A 20,691-nucleotide genomic window follows, 5' to 3' on the forward strand; every position below is an offset into this window, starting at 1 on the left:
CATCTCTTCACAACAAGAATCATTTCTGAAAATTTGCCTCTTTGCTGTAAATTAGCCCTGATGAGCTGAAACGGTTTCCTCTGTGGCCACCCCGGTTTCCCCGCCTTGGATTCCTGGCTGAGACGTTTTTACGTGACCCTTATTCTTCATCCTTCTGCCCCTTTCTGGCAACATCTGTTCCAGGTGTGTGGGTTTCAAGAGTGCTTTCTCAACCATGGGATTCGTTTCTCTTCCTTTCTTAGAGAGTGACATTCTAACGTGCTGTACTGAACCCTCTCCTGGAATGGCTTTTCCTCAGTGCTGTGTCCCCGTCTTGGGGAAGTTTGGAGAGCCAGCCATGCTGAAATGTTTCCTTCTGAAATCATGACAGTAGCTCAGCTTCAGAAGTAGCATTTCTAATGAAAACTCTCTAATTGGGAATTAAAAAAAAATTTTTTTTTGTCATGGCAAATGTCTCTCCAGCTTGGTTAGAGCCTGTTTCTAAAAATAAGAAAATATTTGCTTTAGTCTCTAGGGAATTATAGTCATCTTGAGGGTCTGTGGTTTTAGAACAAAAACCCATTGATGTTTAAAAACAAAGATGTGCCGAATGGTCCCCAGAACCTTTCTGCATGGTATAGATAATGGCATTTTGCAGGATGCACTTTTTAAGGACAAATGTGGTTTTATAATTGTTTCTTTTCAAAGCATGTCTGTCAGTATAATTTGAATGTGTGCTCTACATATTTTGAGGTTTTATTTTCTTTTAATACTGTCTTGTATAAAGATGTTAAGGCTTTTTGGAAATGTCAGGTCCATTTTGAGGTACTTTGATGTCTAAGGGCATCATTTATGAAATTGTGGAAGGCTCATGAGTGCTGAGTATGGATTTTCCTATGTTTTTAATTTGCTCATTCATTTATGCACTCAGTTATTTAAAAAGAATGAGAGCCTATACTCTCTTAGGTCCTGAGAATTCAAAGTAAGACAAAATATGGGTTTTTTTGCTTTTTAGGGAGGAAGGTAAAACATAAATATGCAGACAAATCAGTGAGCAAGATGATTTCAGACGCTAAAGTTGCAAGGAGGGGAAGGAGAGTGCGTTAGATTTCGTAGGCGGGACGTGTTTCTGAGGAGGTGACATCATGATGGATCGTGAGTATGTGCTCGGCCTCTGTTACTTCCGGGACCTTTACCTTGAAATCTGACTGTCTCCATCTGCCCTGACTCTGGGCTTGTGAGATGAACTATCAGCAAACTTGCCACAAGCAGAGGCTTGTAAAAGCGTTTTACGTGGAGGCTATAAAAATATTTACTTGCTCCTTCTGGGATAAGTGAATAGACACACTCTCCCCTATTTCCTTTGCTAAGTACAACTATAAACTCTGGACTTTATATATAAATCAAACTAAGAAGACTCTGAAAGGTGAAGAGAGGGCAGACTGGCCAGAGACCTCAGCTTTTTAAAAACCTTTTGGCTGTGTCCAGGGCATGTGGGATCTTAGTAGCCCAGCCAGGGATTGACCCACACCCCCAGCAGTGGAAGCACAGAATCTTAACCACTGGACCGCCAGGGAAATCCCCACGGGTCTTGGCTTTCGAGGACCGACTTAGTGGTCATTTCCGTAGGTTTTTGTTTTGTCTCATGTATTTGAAAGGTGACGCTGGAGAAGCCAGCACATCAGAAATGCCAGTGGGCACAGGGAGAAATGCCAGTGGGTACAGGGAGAAATGCCAGTGGGTACAGGGAGAACCTCCTCTTCCCGCACACCCCCGCCAATTTTCTGATCCAAGGATGACCTGGAAAAGGCTCGGCTGAGTAACACAGAAAACTTTTAGAAAATACCTCTTCTGATATCAGCCAAGAATCACAGAATAGACCGGGCCCCGCCCCCCCACCTCCATGCCAGCAAAGGCTGAGTAAGGAGTCTAGACTTCCATCGTTATGAGCTTCTGTGAGTAAAACATTTCCCTCTACCTTCTTAGGTGAAGCACCTGGGCATTGTGAATTAAACTGACACAAAGCGTACAAATTTTATTTATAACTTCATATCTCTGGGGACTAAACAGAGAAAGAAGTGAAAATCCAAAGAAGCAGGCTTGGGATTTTATTTTAGTTACCCTACTTCCTAAAAGTCCTTTATTTGTCCCAACTCAGATTTGTGTTCTGCCTGTTATTTTCCAGGCAGTGCCCAGATTCATAACTTCTTTCTCTCCTTTCTGTCCTTTTTATTTTTCATGTCTCCCTCTCTCAAAGTATCAAAGAAAGAAAGAAAGACGCTAGAAAGAAACCCAGATACTCTGTTACAAAAGAGTTTGGCCATTTCTTTTTTAAAAATATTTATTTTTTTGCTATTTGACTGCACTGGGTCTGAGTTTGCAGTGCGCTGGATCTTCATGGCATCCTGCAGGATCCTTCCTGAGGCACTCGGACCCTCTAGCTGCAGCAGGAAGGCTCTGTAGCTGCTGTGCACTGGCTTAGTTGCTCTGCGGCAGGTGGGATCTTAGTTCCCTGACCAGAGATTGATCCCGTGTTCCCCGCCTTGCAAGGAGGATTCTCAACCACTGAACCCCAGGAGAGCTCCTGGCCACTTCTTACGTCGCCTTGACTCTTGATAATACCTGTGTGGTCTCACCTTTGAGCAAAGCTGTTTAGAGCATTCGCTCTATATTGAGTTTAGGTTTGGAATCTTATACACCGTTTTACCAGCGAGCTATGAGTTATGGAGAAGTGACTAGACAAGGAAAGAGAATTTGAGCAGCTCGGGGTGGTAAACTGCATGAAGAAGACTACAACATTTTTACTGTAGAAGAGGGTGTTCAGTATGGTTGGTTAAATAGATTCATCTTGGTGCCATCTCTTGTATTCCTGGTTTAAGAGAGTGAAGCCCCTTTACACGTGTAAATAAGTGAAGTCACTTCAGTCATGTCTGACTCTGTGCGACCCCATAGATGGCAGCCCAACAGGCTCCCCCATCCCTGGGATTCTCCAGGCAAGAACACTGGAGTGGGTTGCCATTTCCTTCTCCAATGCATCAAAGTGAAAAGTGAAAGTGAAGTCGCTCAGTCGTGTCCGACTCTCCGAGACCCCAAGGACTGCAGCCTTCCAGGCTCCTCCATCCATGGGATTTTCCAGGCAAGAGTACTGGAGTGGGGTGCCATTGCCTTCTCCATACACGTGTAAATGCATGTCAGTTAAAAAGAAATGTATTCCTTACTTTTAGGCAGAAAGGAGGAAGGCAGAGAGATTCGTCCTGTGTCTGCTGTTTCTCGGTTACCTTTGGCTCAACATGATCCCGTCAGAGAAGAATGTTTACTGTAACAGGGTCCTCTGTCCCCAGGTGGGTGTCCTGGAAGGCCAGGCAGGGAGCCCAGCCTCTCCCCTCAGCCAGTCCTTAGCCACGCCCACTGCGGTGTCATGGAGACTGAGGCCGCGTCCCTACACCCTGCCCCGCAGTCACGAGGTCTTCACCCCTTTCCCCACGGGGGTGGTGTCAGGGGTCAGGATCTACCGATGGTCAGTGGCAGTGAGACCACCCCACTGCCGCACCGGCGGGATCACTGGGGACAGAGCTCCCCGCCCCGTCCTGCGGTAATGAAGGCCCCTCGGTGCCAGCCATTCTCCTGCTCGCTCCGTGGAAACACGCCCCAGCTAACCCGGGGAATCTGAGGCCACGCAGTTGCAGAGCTCAGTCACCCCAGGAGAGCTCCAGACCGCCCTGCCTTGACCACTCACCTGTGCAGGAGCCCTGCTTAAAGGAGCCAGGGGAGACCAGCAGAGCAGCCCCATCCACCGTCAGGCTCACCAGGGGTGAAACGGGCTTGTTGTCTTGAGCTTCTCAGCTCCAGGGTGACTGGTTATACAACAGTCGCGAAGTGACAGAGGAATTTCACGTGCTCCCTGGAGGATGAGGGGAGGCAGCCCCTGAGCAGCAAGGGGAAGAGCCTTCCAGCACGTTCTCTCCTCCCTCATTAGAGAAGCTCGGAACTTGGAGGCTGGGGCTCCAGTGGTGGGCGGGGAGGTCTGGCCAGCGGGCAGCGGGCAGCCTGCGGAGAGCCAAGCTGAGGAATGGGAACTTAGTGTCGGGGATTTTGGTGTGGTGCCCACTCACAGACTTTTGGAAGCCACGACGACATCATTTCTTTTTTTAACTTCGCCAAATACTTGTTGGGAACATCCTACCAAACCACGGTGTCCCGCAGATGCAGTTCATGGTTGTAATGACCACGTGCTGGGCCTCGTGCTTGGGGTGGGGAGACTGAGTTGTCTGTCTCTACACACAAGGAAGCGAAAACCAGAACTTGCATGATGTTCACAGAGATGTGTATAAATGTCAACTGGTTCAATCCTCATGTTAATTATATGTGCTTGGTATTATTATTGTTATTTATCCTCACTCCACACAAGAGAAAGTGACTGTCATTTCTTCAGTCCTTGGAACAGGGCCTGGAGCATAGTAGATGCTCAGAAAATATTTGTGAAGTTAATGAATAAATGGGCTTCCCTGGCGGCTCAGACAGTAAAGAATCTGCCTGTAGTGCAGGAGAACCAGGTTCAGTCCCTGGTTTTGGAAGATCCCCCGGAGAAAGGAGTGGCTACCCACTCCAGTATTCTTGCCTGGAGAATCCCATGGACGGAGGAGCCTGGTGGGCTAGAGTCCGTGGGGTTGCAAACAGTCGGACAGGACTGAGCGACTTTCACAGGCTTCACAGTGAGTAAACGAAGGAGCTAGAATGTGTGTTGTCCTTGTTTGCAGGCAGATCACCTCCTGGCTGGATGGTGTGAGCTGCTGACCTCTATAAAGGGTCCCCCAGGCAGGAGAAGCCCTTTAAATGCACTAACTCATTCCATTCTGCCAATAAGCCTGTAGGGAAGATGGTGCTGTCAGTTTATTTAAAAAGTACAATAAAATCTTGTATTTTAGGCTTATGTGTATAATATATACATAGCTGACTAGTCCTCATGTTTAATAATAGAATGTTTATATATAAAACTTAGGTGTTTAACAGGCATAACAGACTCCTTATATCCACCATCAGATTCTGCATTCTCGCTGCAGATTCTGGTTCCCTCCCAGGCTTGCTTGCTTTGCTAACATAAACTCCATTCTTCTACTTGCTTGAGCTAAAAATCTTGAAATCATCCCTGGCTCTCCTTACTCACATCCTTACCTCCAGCCTCATCAGTGAGTCTCGTTGGTTCTGCTCTCGGAATGTATCCTGACTTGGACCCCTTCTCCTCTGCTTCCTCACGTCCATCCCGGCTCAGGGCACCATGAGATTATTGCAGCAGCAACCTCCTAGCTACATTCCTCGATTCTGCCTTCAAGTCCCTGCCGGGTACTAAACATAAATTGGATTATACGACTTTCATTCAGAAGCCTTCATCTCACTTCCCATTGCATGCAGAGAACAAGTCAGAGTCTTTGCAGTTAGACCCATACAGCCTCCCCGCCTCCACCAGCTCTGGCTTCTCTGGAATTCTGATGGCTCTTCATGCCAGGGCATGTTTCTGTCTGAACGTGCGTCTCCTGCATTGGCAAGCAGATCCTTTCCCACTGAGCCACCAGGGAAGCCCACATAACCCGTTATTGCCTGTGTACTACCAGACATACGCTCACAGATGTACCCGTACGTCTCTTGTCATCATATCGCGTCCGGAAGCCCAGTGAAGGCAGCAGGTTCCTCCACTCTGTTTGCAGCCCCGTCCTTAGTACCTGAACAGTGTCTGGCACATGGTAGGCACTCAGTAAGTGTTTGCTGATGAATTAATGCAGGAGTTCCCCAACCTCCCCACTGCGGAGTATCTTCAGATCAGTTGTAGCATTAGATTAGAAATAAAGTGCCCAATAAACGTAGTGTTCTTGAATCATCCCAAACCACCCCCCTCCACCCTGGCCCGAGGAAAAATTCTTTTCCACGAAATGGGTTCCTGGTGCCAAAAAGGTTGGGGGCTGCTGAATTCATGAGTGACATCAGCTCCCCAATTTTTTGTTTGAATAGAATGTCCACCCAGTAGTCAAGGTTCTCTAGCATTTCTTTAGCGTTGTTTGGCTTTTTTCTTCAAGGCTGCTTAAAAATAGAAGTTGAATGAGGACATGCAGCTGCATGTGGCTTCTTCAGGCTCCTGTTCTCACTTCTCTTCCTCCTGCTTTGTGGATCTGCCCGGGGACAGAAAGCACTGGGGAGAGGAGGAGCCACCACTTTTCCCTTTGGCCGTCCACTCTGCATTGGTTACTTTTGTCTGACAAGGGAAGGGTCCTCATGTATGACCAGAATACTGATTCCGTGAGAATTTTTCCAAGTAACCTCGTATTGCTTATTTGATCACCACTAAAAATATATGTGTATGGTTCTAAGTACAGACTATAAAAATGAAGAAATCAACAAAATAAGGCAAAACAGGTAGGGTGGGGCCAGCTTTTGCAGGTTCTACAATCTCTCGTTAAGACTTGGGTTTGTACCCCAGAGGCAACAGGCAGCCTCAGAAATGTGTTCAGCAGTGGGTTGATGTGGTCACATCAGGGTTTTAAGGATCACTCCAGAGGTACTGCGGGAAATGAACTGAAACGCGGCAAGAGTGAAAGCAGGGGACTCTGGAGCTCAGGAGGTGGTGCTCAGATTAGGGTGGTGGTCCCTTCGGGGGAGGCGGGGGAAGACACGCCAGGTTCAGCCAGAAGGTGAAATACACAGGACTCATCGACTGATGGATTGTGTTAAAACTAGTTTTCAAAACAGTTAACTGTTCATATCATGACTTTCGTACAGATGTAGAAAGAGCACGTGCTGAAGATTCTAATTAGCTCATTAAGTGAGAGAGCAGCACAGGATATTGTAACTAGTTCTAAGGGGAAGCCAGCGAGCTCACACATTTATATAAGCAGCATAGTGAAATGTGTGCTCCAGAGGAGGCTGAGCGGGCTCCATGATGGGGGCGGGGAAATCAGGGAGGCCTCTACTGAAGGGGATAGAATTTGCATCTTTATGGCTATTTTACATTTTTATCAGTGATCTACAGTCTAGAGTTGTAGACTGTTTCCCTCAGAATCAGAAGCAGGTGATACCGGATGTGTGTGTCCTAGAGAATGCATAGTTTTCCATTGAAACGGATACGTTCCCCCCTGGTGTGTGTGTGTGTGGGGGGGACTGAATGTATATATTACAGTAGAAACAAACTAAAAAGCAGGGACAACCTACTCTTCTTACTTAATAACTTACTTAGTAGCACATCCTGTGGTATGACTATTATCTTACAGCATCGTTTTTAATGATGGCAATTTCCAGTTTACAGATATGCCATAATTAATGAAGCCAGTCCCTGGAACATTTAGAGCACTCTCAGTTTTATGCCAAAGAGCCCTATTCCCATATGCTTGCATATTTCCTTAATTATTTCCTTAGGGGGAAAGTTCCTAGAAATAGTATTTTCAGGTCAAAGGGTAGGCATAATTTCTCCCCTGGAAAGGTTGTGTTAATTTACTTTGACATCAACAGAGGGTTTGCACAGCTAATTTATTGCCTGTGGATGCTTTTGAAATACTTTTAATCCTCTTTATACAAATTTTATTTTATGATTAATTATCTCATTTTTGCTGGGATTTTTCTTTGTAGTGAATTTTAATATGTACCTCAGCACCCACTGTGCAGCTTCCCCAAATTAACATTCTTTCCTGACAAATGGAAAGTGCATATAAATGACAGGCACAGAGTCATGCTGTTTACTCATTAAAGTGACTTTTTCTCCTCATAAAATATGTAATTCTGAACCAGCTCGTTATTTTGGTGAGTGGAGTTGGTAGCACCTACGGGTTACAATTCAGTGAAATCACAGAATTCTACTCTTCTTCCGTCGCCTTGTGGCTCAGACGGTAGGAATCCGCCTGCAATGCAGGAGACCTGGGTTCAGTCCCTGGGTTGGGAAGATGCCCTGGAGAATTCCATGGGCAGAGAAGCCTAGCGGGCTGCAGCCTATGGGGTCTCGAAGAGCAGGACACAACTGAATGACTGACACTTTTCACTTTCACTTTCTATCACCTTCTGAAATCCCATAATGACAGAGTCCTTCATTAGGCTAGAATGTTATAACTGCCTCGGTCTCAGACGTCTTCTCGGTCAGAATTCTCATTTTGTGGAAGGATTATTTGGAGACCGTGGCAGACAGACAGGCTGCATCACCCAGTGCTGTGCCTGTGGCTGTCGGCCTGCCCTTGGACTGGTGCTCGTCCATCGCAGGCTCAGGACTGGGTGGGCCGTGGGTCACTGTGGCCGGGCGCCAGGGCCACGGTGGGGGGCTGGGTGCTGACTGCTCGCATCCAGGGAGCTGGGGAGCCAGGACGCTGGTTTTCTGCAGCTGTAACCGGTTACAGTTGCTCGGTTAGAGCGAGCAACCACAGGTTAGACAGGGAAGGAAGGCTATGGAAAACCCAGAGCTTGCGTGAGACACTTACCATATAATCAGAAATATTTGGCACAGTTGAGTTTCTGAGCTGTGGTCAGGGATCCTGAATACTTTGTCACTTAAGGAGAGGGTGGAGTTCTTTTAAAAGAAAACACATCTTACAAACTGTTGGGCTTGCAATTCCGGGATAGGGTCTTCAGACCCCAATTGCAGAGATACTCCATTAAAATTTTCACTCTTGGCCAATGCTTGGTGCCAGGGAGCTTAAAATCACAAATGCAAATGTCACACTGAAATAGCTAGACGGTAAAGTCGTTGTCCAGATGAAAGAGCATATGGTTACAACTAAATGTCTCTTTATAGATTATGATAAGCATGAAAATCAACTTCTAACAGACGGCTCGACCCTCAGCAGAAGTTTGAGTGTCTCTAGGAGACCAGCTTTTCTGGGAAAATCCTGGAGGAATGGTTAAGAGCTTTTTCTCCAGAATCAGGCAAACCAAGGTTGGAATACTGGCTTGTCTCTCTAGTTTCATGCTCTTGAGTAACTAACACCCAGTGAGGAACCTCACTAAGGTCTATTTCCTCGTTGTGAAATGGGAGGAATGATAGCCTCTGTTTTATGGGGCTGTGGGTAGGTTAGTTGAGATAATGCACAAAAAGGAATTAGCATTCTGCATGCAGAAAGTTTTTGGCTAATGCTTGGTATTGATACTAACTCCCCAGACAAAGAGAATATTTGACTTGTTTTAGAGAATAAATAAAAATAGGACTAGAATGTGAGAAATGAGGCTTATATATGATGAGGATACATGATATGGCTGGGGTGGAGAGATGCCTGGTTCAGTTCAGTTCAGTTCAGTCGCTCAGTTCAGTTTGCGACCCCATGGACTACAGCACACCAGGCCTCCCTGTCCATCACCAACTTCTGGAGTTGCCTGGAGAAGAGGGAAAATTGATGCGATTACAGAAATTAGATTCTGGCAGAACAGAAAACAGTCCTAACTTACCTTCACTCCCCCGCCCCACCCCCCAAATACACCTTCCTGCTGTAGAATTGTTGTTGTTGAGTCACTAAGTCGTGTCCGACTCTGTGCGCCCACATGGACCGCCAGGCTCCTCTGTCCACGGGAACTTTTCCCCGGCAAGAGTGCTGGGGTGGGTGGCCATCCCTCCGTGGGTGGTCAGAACCTGTGACGCGGTGTCTGTTGTCGCTTCGACGGTGGCTTGTGTGGATCGGCTTGTCCGAGTCCAGGACTTTGAAGATATTCTTCAACTCTGCAATCTCAGATCAGCGTGAATTCATCTAGAATAGTGCTTCTGACTTTACACCCCTCACCGCCCGCCAGGGGACACTCAGCAGTGTCAACGGAGTAGGAGAAGCGTGCTTCCTGCATTCAGTTGATGAAGCCCAAAGAGGCTCTGAAACATCCCACGATGCACAGCGCCCCCGCCCCAACTAAAAACATAACTGTCTTAAATGCCAGTTGTGCTGAGAACGCAGAACCCTAATGTATAGCAGGTGAGATATTTCAACATAAAGTTATTCTGTCGTCAAATTATCTTAAGAGTGGTGCTAGCGGTAAAGAACCCGCTTGCCAGCGTAGGAGACGTGAGAGACTCGGGTTTGATCCCCTGGTTGGGAAGATCCCCTGGAGGAGGGCATGGCAACCCATCCAGTGTTCTTGCCTGGAGAATCTGTGGACAAGGGAGCCTGTCGGGTCACAGTCCAGGGGGTCCATAGGGACCCAGTGGATGTGACTTAGCATGCAGGCTCATCATTAGGATTACCTACGCTTCTTGTCCCATGAAACTACACTTTGCTGTCACAGTTGGGATAAAAAAGCTTCAGTTAAAAAAATCAGTTGAAAGAAAAATGTTAACTAAAGACGACTATAGATGGGCCATAGATGTGCTATGAAGGAGATCATTGGAAGAATTAATCGACGAAGGAAACGCTGCCCTCTGCCAGTAAGCAAGTGAGATGATTCTCAAGCTGTCGCCCTTTGACGCGCGCCAGTCACCCCAGCTCGTCGCCACGCATCCCCGTCCTCAGTGAGTCCTCCTGCCTTGTCCCCTCTCACCGATGCTGAGACATGGAGCAAAAGTCTGTAATTCTCTGGTACTTGGTGGCTGTTCTGTTCTTGAGACTAAGAGTGTAGGGCAGGTGAAACGGGTTTGCTGTGGTTCAGCCGACTTCACTGTCACCGTCACTGGGTCTCAAGACAGCATCTCCTGCCCCTCCATGCCCCAGGTCACGGTCCTCACCGGATATCACACCCTCAGAGGCCCTCACTGTGGGCGGAGCAGTTGCCAGAGGAGTCTTTGTTGGCCATCCCTCCGGGGAGCACTGAGTTGTCTGCAAGTCTTTATGAATATTCATGCATTGGTTTGCAAATTAGCAAGCAAAATTCCTGGGGAATGTGGTAAACAGCCAATTTGTCTGGCCCCATTCTGATGCAGTTGACCTTGGCTAATCTCTAGGAATCTGCATAATTAACAATTATCTTGAGTGAGGCTGGACCACTGCTTGAGAATCACTCAACTCCCTCTTTTCATAAACCTAGTGTTGGAATTTTCCTTATCTCCTGATGATCCAGCATGTTTTAATCTGTTCCAGGGTGACTTTACAGCCAGTCATTATAAACAATATTTGTACAATACAGCCTGGATACCCAGGTGACTTAGTGGTGAAGAATCTGCCTGCAATGCAGGAAACTTGGGTTCCATGCCCGGGTCAGGAAGATCCCAGGAGGAGGGCATGGCAACCCACTCCAGTATTCTTGCCTGGAGAACCCCATGGACAGAGGAGCCTGGTGGGCTACGGTCCACGGGGTCGCAGAGAGTCGGACGAGACTGAGCGCAGCACAGCAGCAGCAGCGAACAATACAGAATGTGTATCCATTTTACAAGTTTATTTATGTTGAATAATGTGAATCTATACAATAGTGCTTTGGCGGTTATTTGATTATAACCCTTCACTGTTGCTCTTACTACTTAATAAAACGAAAGAAAAACAAAAATCCTCCAAGAGTAATGTGGATGAATCGAAGATGGAAGTCATCAGGCCTGCTTAAATTGAGGAATCTTTAGCTTGCGTGTGACAGACTTCAGACAGAAGCCAGACAAATGTGGTTTGATCCTGAAGAAAATGAATAACTTTGTTTTAAAGTAGAAATGCTGTCATTCAAGACTGGGCCTAAAAGTTACAGCATAATTTGGAAATATAAAATGTCCTCTTTGATGAAAATATTTTTTCCCGTAGTATGCATGTTTCTTGCATACCTTAGCATGCTGTCTCTAACACATTTTCATGGCCGTGTCCAGAAGAGAGGAGCTGCCAGTGATAAAATGACGTCGAGAAACCTGTTTTCCACGTCTTTTATTTGAACAATCATAGTGACAGTCATTGCCGCTGTAATTATCGTCCTCTTTCTGGTGGTTAGGTTTTAAGGAAGCCAGTGATCTCATCTGTTATTCAGACACCAGTGAGATATTGGTAAGTTTTCTATTTGCCAGCCACAGCCCTCCACGTGTTAATCTCCATGGCTGATTCTCCATCCTGAAAAGGATTTGGTGTTTGAACTCTTACCGATGACTCTTGCCATTTAGTTTTCTTAAAGTTACTTAGTCTAGTGGTTAATTAGACTTCAGTTTGATAGCAAAAGAAGCAGGTAACTGTTTTTAGATTAGGCTGTAGTTTTTGAGATCTTGGTTACATATCTCTGCACTTTTCTGTTAAAAATTTATAAGTGTTTTGTTTTAAGATAATTGTAGATTCACATTTGGTTGTAAGAAATATTACACAAAGATCCTGTGTTCTTTAACCAGTTTCCCTGGTGGTAATATCTTTGAAACAACGCAGTATTTTTTAGATTCATGTATTTAATTTTTATTTGGCCGAGTCTTAGTTGCAGCAGGTAAATGGACTCTCTGGTTTGGTGCTCGGGCTCTGTAGATGCGGTGCATGGGCGTGTACTCGCCCCTAGACCTGTGTGATCTTAGTTCCCCGACCACAGATCGAGTCTGCGTCCCCTGCATTTCAAGGCGGATTCTTAACCACTGGACCCTCAGGGAGGCCCCCAACAATGCACTGTACCCAAGACGATAGTATTCGTAGTCAGGATACAGGGCAGCTTCATCGCTGCCGGGACCCACCTGTCACCTATAGGCACCCCTCCTCCCTTCCGCTCCCTCTTCACACAGCCCTCACCCCTGGTGACCACTCATCTGATTCCATCGCTATACTTGCTCTTGATGCGGCCACACAGTGCGTGGCCTTTGGGTCTGGCTCCGTGCCTCGCCCCCCCCGCCCCGCCTCAGGCAGCATTATTCTCTGAAGACGCGTTCAAGTTGTTTTTGTAGCTGAGTGGTGTTCCATGATGGGACTGTTCCCCGAGTCGTCTAGCTGTTTCCCCGGTGGAGAACAGACGGGTTGTGTGCAGTTGGCCCTGGCACAAATCCAGCTGCTGTGAGCATTCATGTTCATGTGTTTTGTGTGCGGGGAGTTTGCATTTCTCCGGCCTGGATTCCTAAGAGTACAGTTCTAAGTCCTGTGCTGCTTGCTTAGTTCTTTAAGGAATTGCCAACCTGTGTTTCAGAGTTGGACATTTTATATTCCCGGCAGAGTGAGAAAGCGATCCAGTTGATTGGCATCCTTGCCAGCGTTTGGTGGTATTACTGTTATTTGAGCCAGCTTGGTAGGCGTGTGCTTCATCGTGGTCTTAATGTTTGTGGTCGTGATTCACACATTTCATTGGTTCGCAGTGTTTCGCTGTGGTTTTAGTTTGCATTTCCCTGAAGGTTAATGACGGCGAGCTCTTCCTCATGTGCCTCTCGATCACCTGTGTGCTGTCTTTGGTGAAATGTCTGTGGTCCACTTTATAAATGGATGGTGTGCTTTTTTAATGTTGAAATCTGAGGACTCTGTGTATTCCAGATACTGAGCCTATGTCAGATATATGGTTTGCACATTTTTTCCCCCCAGCTTGTCTTTTCATTCTATCAGCAGAATTTTTCACCTAGCCAAAGTTTTAAATTTTGGTGAGTTACATGTGGCAACATTTTCTTATGGATTAAGATTTTGACATGAGGTCAGTCCTGGGTGTTCTTTGGAAGGAATGATGCTAAAGCTGAAACTCCAGTACTTTGGCCACCTCATGCGAAGAGTTGACTCCTTGGAAAAGACTCTGATGCTGAGAGGGATTGGGGGCAGGAGGAGAAGGGGATGACAGAGTATGAGATGGCTGGATGGCATCACCGACTCGATGGCCATGAGTCTGAGTGAACTCCGGGAGTTGGTGATGGACAGGGAGGCCTGGCGTGCTGCGATTCACGGGGTCGCAAAGAGTCGGACACGACTGAGCGACTGAACTGAGCTAGGGCTTCCCTGGTGGCTCAGTGGTAAAGAACCCACTTGCAATGCAGGAGACCCGGGTTCCATTCCTGGGTCAGGAAGATTCTTTAGAGGAGGAAGTGGCAATCCACTCCAGTATTCTTGCCTGGAAAATTCCATGGATAGAGGAGCCTGGCGGGCTCCATGGGGTCACAGAGAGTCAGATGCAACTTAGGGAGTAAACAATAGCAACCTGAGGTCTAAGAACTCTTCACTCAGACCGTGTTCCCAAACATTTCCTTTTTCCTCCCTAAGCATATATATATATGTGATATATATATATATATATATATATATATATACTTTTTTAAATATTTGAGTCCATTTTGAGTTAATTTTGTATGAGTCTTTTGGGTCAAGGTTTTTTTTTTAATTCCCTATGGATATTCAGTTTTTTGGCCTTCCCTGGTAGCTCAGATGGTGAAGAATCCGCCTGCAATGCAGGAGACCTGGGTTCAGTCCCTGGGTTGGGAAGATCCCCTGGAGGAGGGCATGGCAACCCACTCCAGTATTCTTGCCTGGAAAATTCGGTGGATAGAGGAGCCTGGCTGACTGCAGTTCTTGGGTTTGCAAAGAGTCGGACACGACTGAGTGACTAAGCACAGGCATTCAGTGTTTTGAGCACCGTTTGTTTAAAAGGCCACCCTCTGTCCAATGAATTACTTTTCCACTTTTGTCTCCATGTTTTTATGACCCTTAATATGTTGCAGTATTAACTCGGACTGCACCCCAGCCTGGCAATAATCTTTGAGTCTCCGGGTTGAATTTTCTGAAGGAGAATGTGGTTGGTGTTCATCTGCATTTATTAGCTAGTCTGCTGTCTGGCCCAGCTCCTGACCATCGGGTATGAGGAACGTCCCATGACACGCAGGGGCTGTCCCTTCCTAGGTCTTCTCGCCTTTGGCGTGTCTCAGGCTGTGATCTCCATAAGTAATGGCGTTTGGAATTAGGGCACGTGCCGTGAAAGCTTGTCTTGTTTGTGCTGATTTGGGGTTTTTATCTCTGGGACTTCTTCTGAAATGTTGTCAAAGAATGAAGATATGTGCCTCTAAATACTTATTTTCTTTTGATTCCAGTGATTTTTCTGAACAGCATAATACACCCATTGTGGAAACAGTTTGGGGTTTTAAAATTTTGTTTTCCCAAAGCAACATCACATTGACGGTTTATGAATATTTTACAGGCGAAAACATCAAAAAGAAAACATTTAAACGCAAATGCCAGTAATATCTGAGTCGGCTGTGATGCTGAGTGCTGTCTTTGTATTCACTTCCAGATTTATCAACGATGTTGGTTAGTATTCAAGAAAGCGTCCAGCAAAGGTCCAAAGAGACTGGAGAAATTTTCTGATGAACGTGCCGCCTATTTTAGGTGTTATCATAAGGTAAGACTCGATTATTGTAGCTTTCCAGGAGTCTGTTCGTAACTAGGGAACTCACGTTCTTTGAGTCTGAAAACTTGTCTTGCTTTTTTAACCGCGTTACAAAAGTTACTTTTCCCAAGGACGTAACGTCTCTAAAGTGGTAACTGCTTGCTCATTGTTTTCTTTTTTGGTTGTTGTTATTTGTTTCTTTTGTAGCTTATTCATTTTATTGTTTTTTTTTTTTTTTGATTTGTTTATTTATGATGTGTTTTGGCTGCGGTGGGTCTCTGCTGCTGCACGCAGGCTGTCTCTAGTCCTGGGCGGGGCTCCTCTCGGTTGCTGTGTGTGAGCTTGTCATTGCTGTGGCTCCTCCCTGGGCGGGGCTCCTCTCGTTGCCGTGTGTGAGTTGTCATTGCTGTGGCTCCTCTTCTTGTGGAGCGTGGGCTCTGGGTTTCAGGAGTTGCGGTCCTTGGGCTCGGGAGTTGCGGCTTGCAGGCTCAGGAGCGGCGTCTCAGGTCGTTGTGGGCTACCGGCTTAGGTGCTCCGTCCACGTGGGAGCCACCAGGGATCAAACCAGTGTCCCTTGCGTTGCAAGGTGGATTCTTAACCACTGGACCACCAGGGAGGCCTCCCATTTTATTGTTGATAGATACTTAGTTTTTTTCCAGTTTTCACCTATTATGACTCCAGTTTTTAAAAAATTTTTCTTGGAGTATCGAATCTTCCCTGGTGGCTCAGAGGGTAAAGCTTCTGCTTACAATGCGGGAGACCCCGGTTCAATCCCTGGGTTGAGAAGATCCCCTGGAGGAGGAAATGGCAAGTGGTTCCAGTACTCTTGCCTGGAAATCTGCATGGACAGAGGAGCCTGGCGGGCTACAGTCCATGGGGTCACGAGGAGTCAGACAGGACTGAGTGATAAACAACAGACCCCTGTGGTCCAGGCCTAACTAACTCTACCTAGGTCCACGCTACCTAACTCCCAGCCCTCTGGAGTCTATTTGAGATGCTCGTATTGCATCATGATTCTCTGTCGCAGAACCCTCAGTCAGGTTGGTATAACGGTCCACCCGTCACACGTGTGACTTCCTGCCGCCTGTTTAACTTCACGTGTGCAGTTTCCCCAGCCCCGCTTGGCCCTGCGACAGATACCCTGGGCTCTGAACTCTCCGTAAGACAGCCAAGCACATCCCCTGTTTTGAATTCCCCTTCCCTCTGCTTGGAAGGCTCTCCTTGCAAATATCCACATAATCATATCCTTCCTTTGTTCATGTCACCCTTCAAGTTCCTCCGCTAAGCGAGCCCCTTACCTGCCCTCGTTATTTAAAATGAAGTCCTTGGACACCCTCCCACTCCCTCTCCCTTTGTTTTTAGCTCTTATCATACTGCATACATATTGCTCAGTTATTTCTTATTGTCTTCACTACAATACCACCAAAAAACAAGGTTCCCAAGGGCAGAGATTTTGGAGTCAGGGGTACATCTGCTTCTACTCCTTACCAGGGCCTAACGTAGCAGACACTTCTTAAACTTTTTTTTAAAAAAAATATCAAAGGTCTTTATTTGTTTTGTTTCTGTTTTGTCGTGTCTTGGTTGTAGCACGCGGGGTCTTTAGGTGTGGTGTGTGGGCTCTAGTCCTGAGCCGGGGGTGAATCCGGCCCCTGCATTGGGAGTGCAGAGTCTTAGCCACCTGACCACCGGGGAAGCTGCTCTTGAAACTCTTGATTGAAGAGATTCGGGTGTTACCGACAGAGGACGGGGAATAGATGTGGATGTCCATGCATCACTTTCATTTAGCTCATCAGGGAGGCTGGAGGCGTCTGAAACTGGGAGGAAGAGTTCTGATTGGAGGAAATGCAGTGCGTGGTGCTGGGGCAGAGGAAGCCAGGACTGGGAAGGCTTTTGAGAGCAGACCCACCTGCAGAACCAGAGTGCCCTGGGAACATTCCCCTTGCATGCGGAACAAGCCAAGGGCGTTTGAGAACAAGCTCTCCCTGTCTCCCAGACCCCTACCTGCTGGCTGTGGAATTTAATGTGTGTATCTTTGGGGAACGTGGTAAGCCAGTCCCTTTCATCTATAATAATCATTAACCAAAGTTCAAAGCATTGGAACGGAAGAATTATCTCCATTAAGCCTCCAAGCCCTTGATGAGTTCCTGTAGCCGATTCACCCTCCTCACTCTTTCAGATCTGATACATTTAATATTAATCTCTCTGCGGCATATAAAAAGCTGGAGTAACTCTGAGATGTGCATTTTTTATCTAAATGCTGTGTAATTTATGAATCGTGATAATAAAAGTACTAGGGCGATAAGTGGCTCACCATGACCAGATTTCAGAGTTTGTTTGAATACAAATAAAAAGCAGCTTCCACAAGACATGAAGCACTGTACATGAGGCTGTGTGATCGGCGCAGGGACGGCGAGGCGCAGACACCCCTCTCTCCTGCAGGAGACCTGGGCGTGTGTGGAGCGAAGTGCCGCTTTACTTTCACTTTTAAAGACAGTATTACGGGGGCAGAAGACCACACCAGTTTTACACATGTGATTCTTTACAGTTTTTAAAAAGGAAATTGACCGTACAATTTTAAAATTTGGCGCTTTGCTCACTGGCAAGGTGACTACAGGTGTTCTCATACAAAAACTGGGAAATAAATACGTGACTGATGCCCAGACGGAGGCGTTCTGTTCATGTCTTTACCTCTTTCGTGAAGTGCCCCTCAAGCCCAGAGCTGTCAGAAATGGCTGTGAACTTGATTAACTGTAATTGTAGCAATATTAAGACTCCAGTGACTTTATTTTTTCTTTCTTTCCAGTTTTATTGAGAAATAATTGACATGCATCAGTAAGTTTAAATGTGGGGCTCCAGTGACTTTACATTTAGTTCCTGACCTTCCCGTTAAATACTGGTTTATTGTTCTCACTCAGCAAATGCAAACAGCCCACACGGAGCAGAAGGGGTGAGAATTTCTGTGCATACTTTTACTTGTTTGGTGTGCATAACAATTGGGAGGAAATCTAAGTAGAATGATGGTCAACTGTTGTTTTCGAGACCAAGGCAAATCACATGGTGGGAAGCATGCTGGCCCTGGGTTTGGGAAGCTTGCTTTCTCTTTTCTCTTTTGTTAATTAACCTCACTTTATTTATTTATTGAAGTGTAGGGAATATGCAATACTTATTGCATATTGATTCAGTATTTTTTCAATTATTTTTATTAATTAATTACAGGCTCAGTTCAGTTCATTCAGTCACTCAGTCGTGTCCGGCTCTTTGCAACCCCATGAATCACAGCACGCCAGGCCTCCCTGTCCATCACCAACTCCCGGGGTTCACTCAGACTCACGTCCATCGAGTCAGTGATGCCATCCAGCCATCTCATCCTCTGTCGTCCCCTTCTCCTCCTGCTCCCAATCCCTCCCAGCATCAGAGCCTTTTCCAATGAGTCAACTCTTCGCATGAGGTGGCCAAAGTACTGGAGTTTCAGCTTTAGCATCATTCCTTCCAAAGAAATCCCAGGGCTGATCTCCTTTAGAATGGACTGGTTGGATCTCCTTACAGCCAAGGGACTCTAAAGAGTCTTTTCCAACACCACAGTTCGAAAGCATCAATTCTTCGGCGCTCAGCCTTCTTCACAGTCCAACTCTCACATCCATACATGACCACTGGAAAAACCATAGCCTTGACTAGACGGACCTTAGTTGGCAAAGTAATGTCTCTGCTTTTGAATATGCCATCTAGGTTGGTCATAACTTTCCTTCCAAGGAGTAAGCATCTTTTAATTTCATGGCTGCAGTCACCATCTGCAGTGATTTTGGAGCCCAGAAAAATAAAGTCTGACACTGTTTCCACTGTTTCCCCATCTATTTCCGATGAAGTGATGGGACCAGATGCCATGATCTTCGTTTTCTGAATGTTGAGCTGTAAGCCAACTTTTTCACTCTCCACTTTCACTTTCATCAAGAGGCTTTTTAGTTCCTCTTCACTTTCTGCCATAAGGGTGGTGTCATCTGCATATGTGAGGTTATTGATATTTCTCCCGGCAATCTTGATTCCAGCTTGTGCTTCTTCCAGCCCAGCATTTCTCAAGATGTACTCTGTATATAAGTTAAATAAGCAGGGTGACAATATACAGCCTTGATGTACTCCTTTTCCTATTTGGAACCAGTCTGTTGTTCCATGTCCAGTTCTAACTGTTGCTTCTTGACCTGCATATAGGTTTCTCAAGAGGCAGGTCAGGTGGTCTGGTATTCCCATCTCTTTCAGAATTTTCCACAGTTTATTGTGATCCACACAGTCAAAGGCTTTGGCATAGTTAAGAAAGCAGAAATAGATATTTTTCTGGAACTCTCTTGCTTTTTCGATGATCCAGCAGATGTTGGCAATTTGATCTCTGGTTCCTCTGCCTTTTCTAAAACCAGCTTGAACATCTGGAAGTTCACGGTTCATGTATTGCTGAAGCCTGGCTTGGAGAATTTTGAGCATTACTTTACTAGCATGTGAGATGAGTGCAATTGTGCAGTAGTTTGAGCATTCTTTGGTGTTGCCTTTCTTTGGGATTGGAATGAAAACTGACCTTTTCCAGTCCTGTGGCCACTGCTGAGTTTTCCAAATTTGCTGGCATATTGAGTGCAGCACTTTCATGGCATCATCTTTCAGGATTTGAAATAGCTCAACTGAAATTCCATCACCCCCACTAGCTTTGTTCATAGTGATGCTTTCTACGGCCCACTTGACTTCACATTCCAGGATGTCTGGCTCTAGGTGAGTGATCACACCACTGTGATTATCTGGGTCATGAAGATCTTTTTTGTTCAGTTCTTCTGTGTATTCTTGCCATCTCTTCTTAATATCTTCTGCTTCTGTTAGGTCCATACCATTTCTGTCCTTTATCTAGCCCATCTTTGCATGAAATGTTCCTTTGGTATCTCTAATTTTCTTGAAGAGGTCCCTTGTCTTTCCCATTCTGTTGTTTTCCTCTATTTCTTTGCATTGATCGCTGAAGAAGACTTTCTTATCTCTCCTTGCTATTCTTTGGAACTCTGCATTCAGATGCTTATATCTTTCCTTTTCTCCTTTGCTTTTCGCTTCTCTTCTTTTCACAGCTATTTGTAAGGCCTCCCCAGACAGCTGCAGCATGGGGGTCACAGAGAGTGGGACACCCCCTAGCGAGTGAACAGCAGCAGTTGTTATTGGAGTGTATCAATTTAGAGTGTTGTGCTGGTTTCAGATGTGATGGTCATGGTTAGTCACTAAGTCATGTCCAGCTCTTGTGACCCCATGGACTCTATAGCCTGCCAGGCTCTCTGTCTACCAGCAAAGTGGATCACTTATGCGTGTGCATACATCCACTCTTTTTTAGATTGTGTTCCCATATAGACCATTACAGAGTATTGAGTGGAGCTCCGCGTGCTGTGCAGCAGGTTCTCGCTGGTCATCTGCTTATATGTAAATGTAGTGGCGTGTATGTCAGTTCTGGTCTCTCAGCTTATACCCTCTTCTCCCCCTTGGTAACTATATCTATTTCTACATCTGTCACTCTGCTTCTGTTTTTAATAAAAC

General features: G+C 46.1%; 1 protein-coding gene across 1 annotated transcript in view; it reads left to right on the forward strand.

Moving 5' to 3' along the window:
• DOK5 (docking protein 5) overlaps nt 1-20,691 on the forward strand; it is a 150,747-nt gene that overhangs the window by 54,083 nt on the left and 75,973 nt on the right. Inside the window, exon 2 of the mRNA XM_061438013.1 lies at nt 15,049-15,156. Within this exon, the coding sequence (XP_061293997.1) occupies nt 15,049-15,156 (108 nt within the window). The remainder of the gene's footprint in view (nt 1-15,048; nt 15,157-20,691) is intronic.

Source organism: Bos javanicus, chromosome 13 (genome assembly GCF_032452875.1).
Source record: "Bos javanicus breed banteng chromosome 13, ARS-OSU_banteng_1.0, whole genome shotgun sequence".
NCBI classification, from domain to species: domain Eukaryota; kingdom Metazoa; phylum Chordata; class Mammalia; order Artiodactyla; family Bovidae; genus Bos; species Bos javanicus.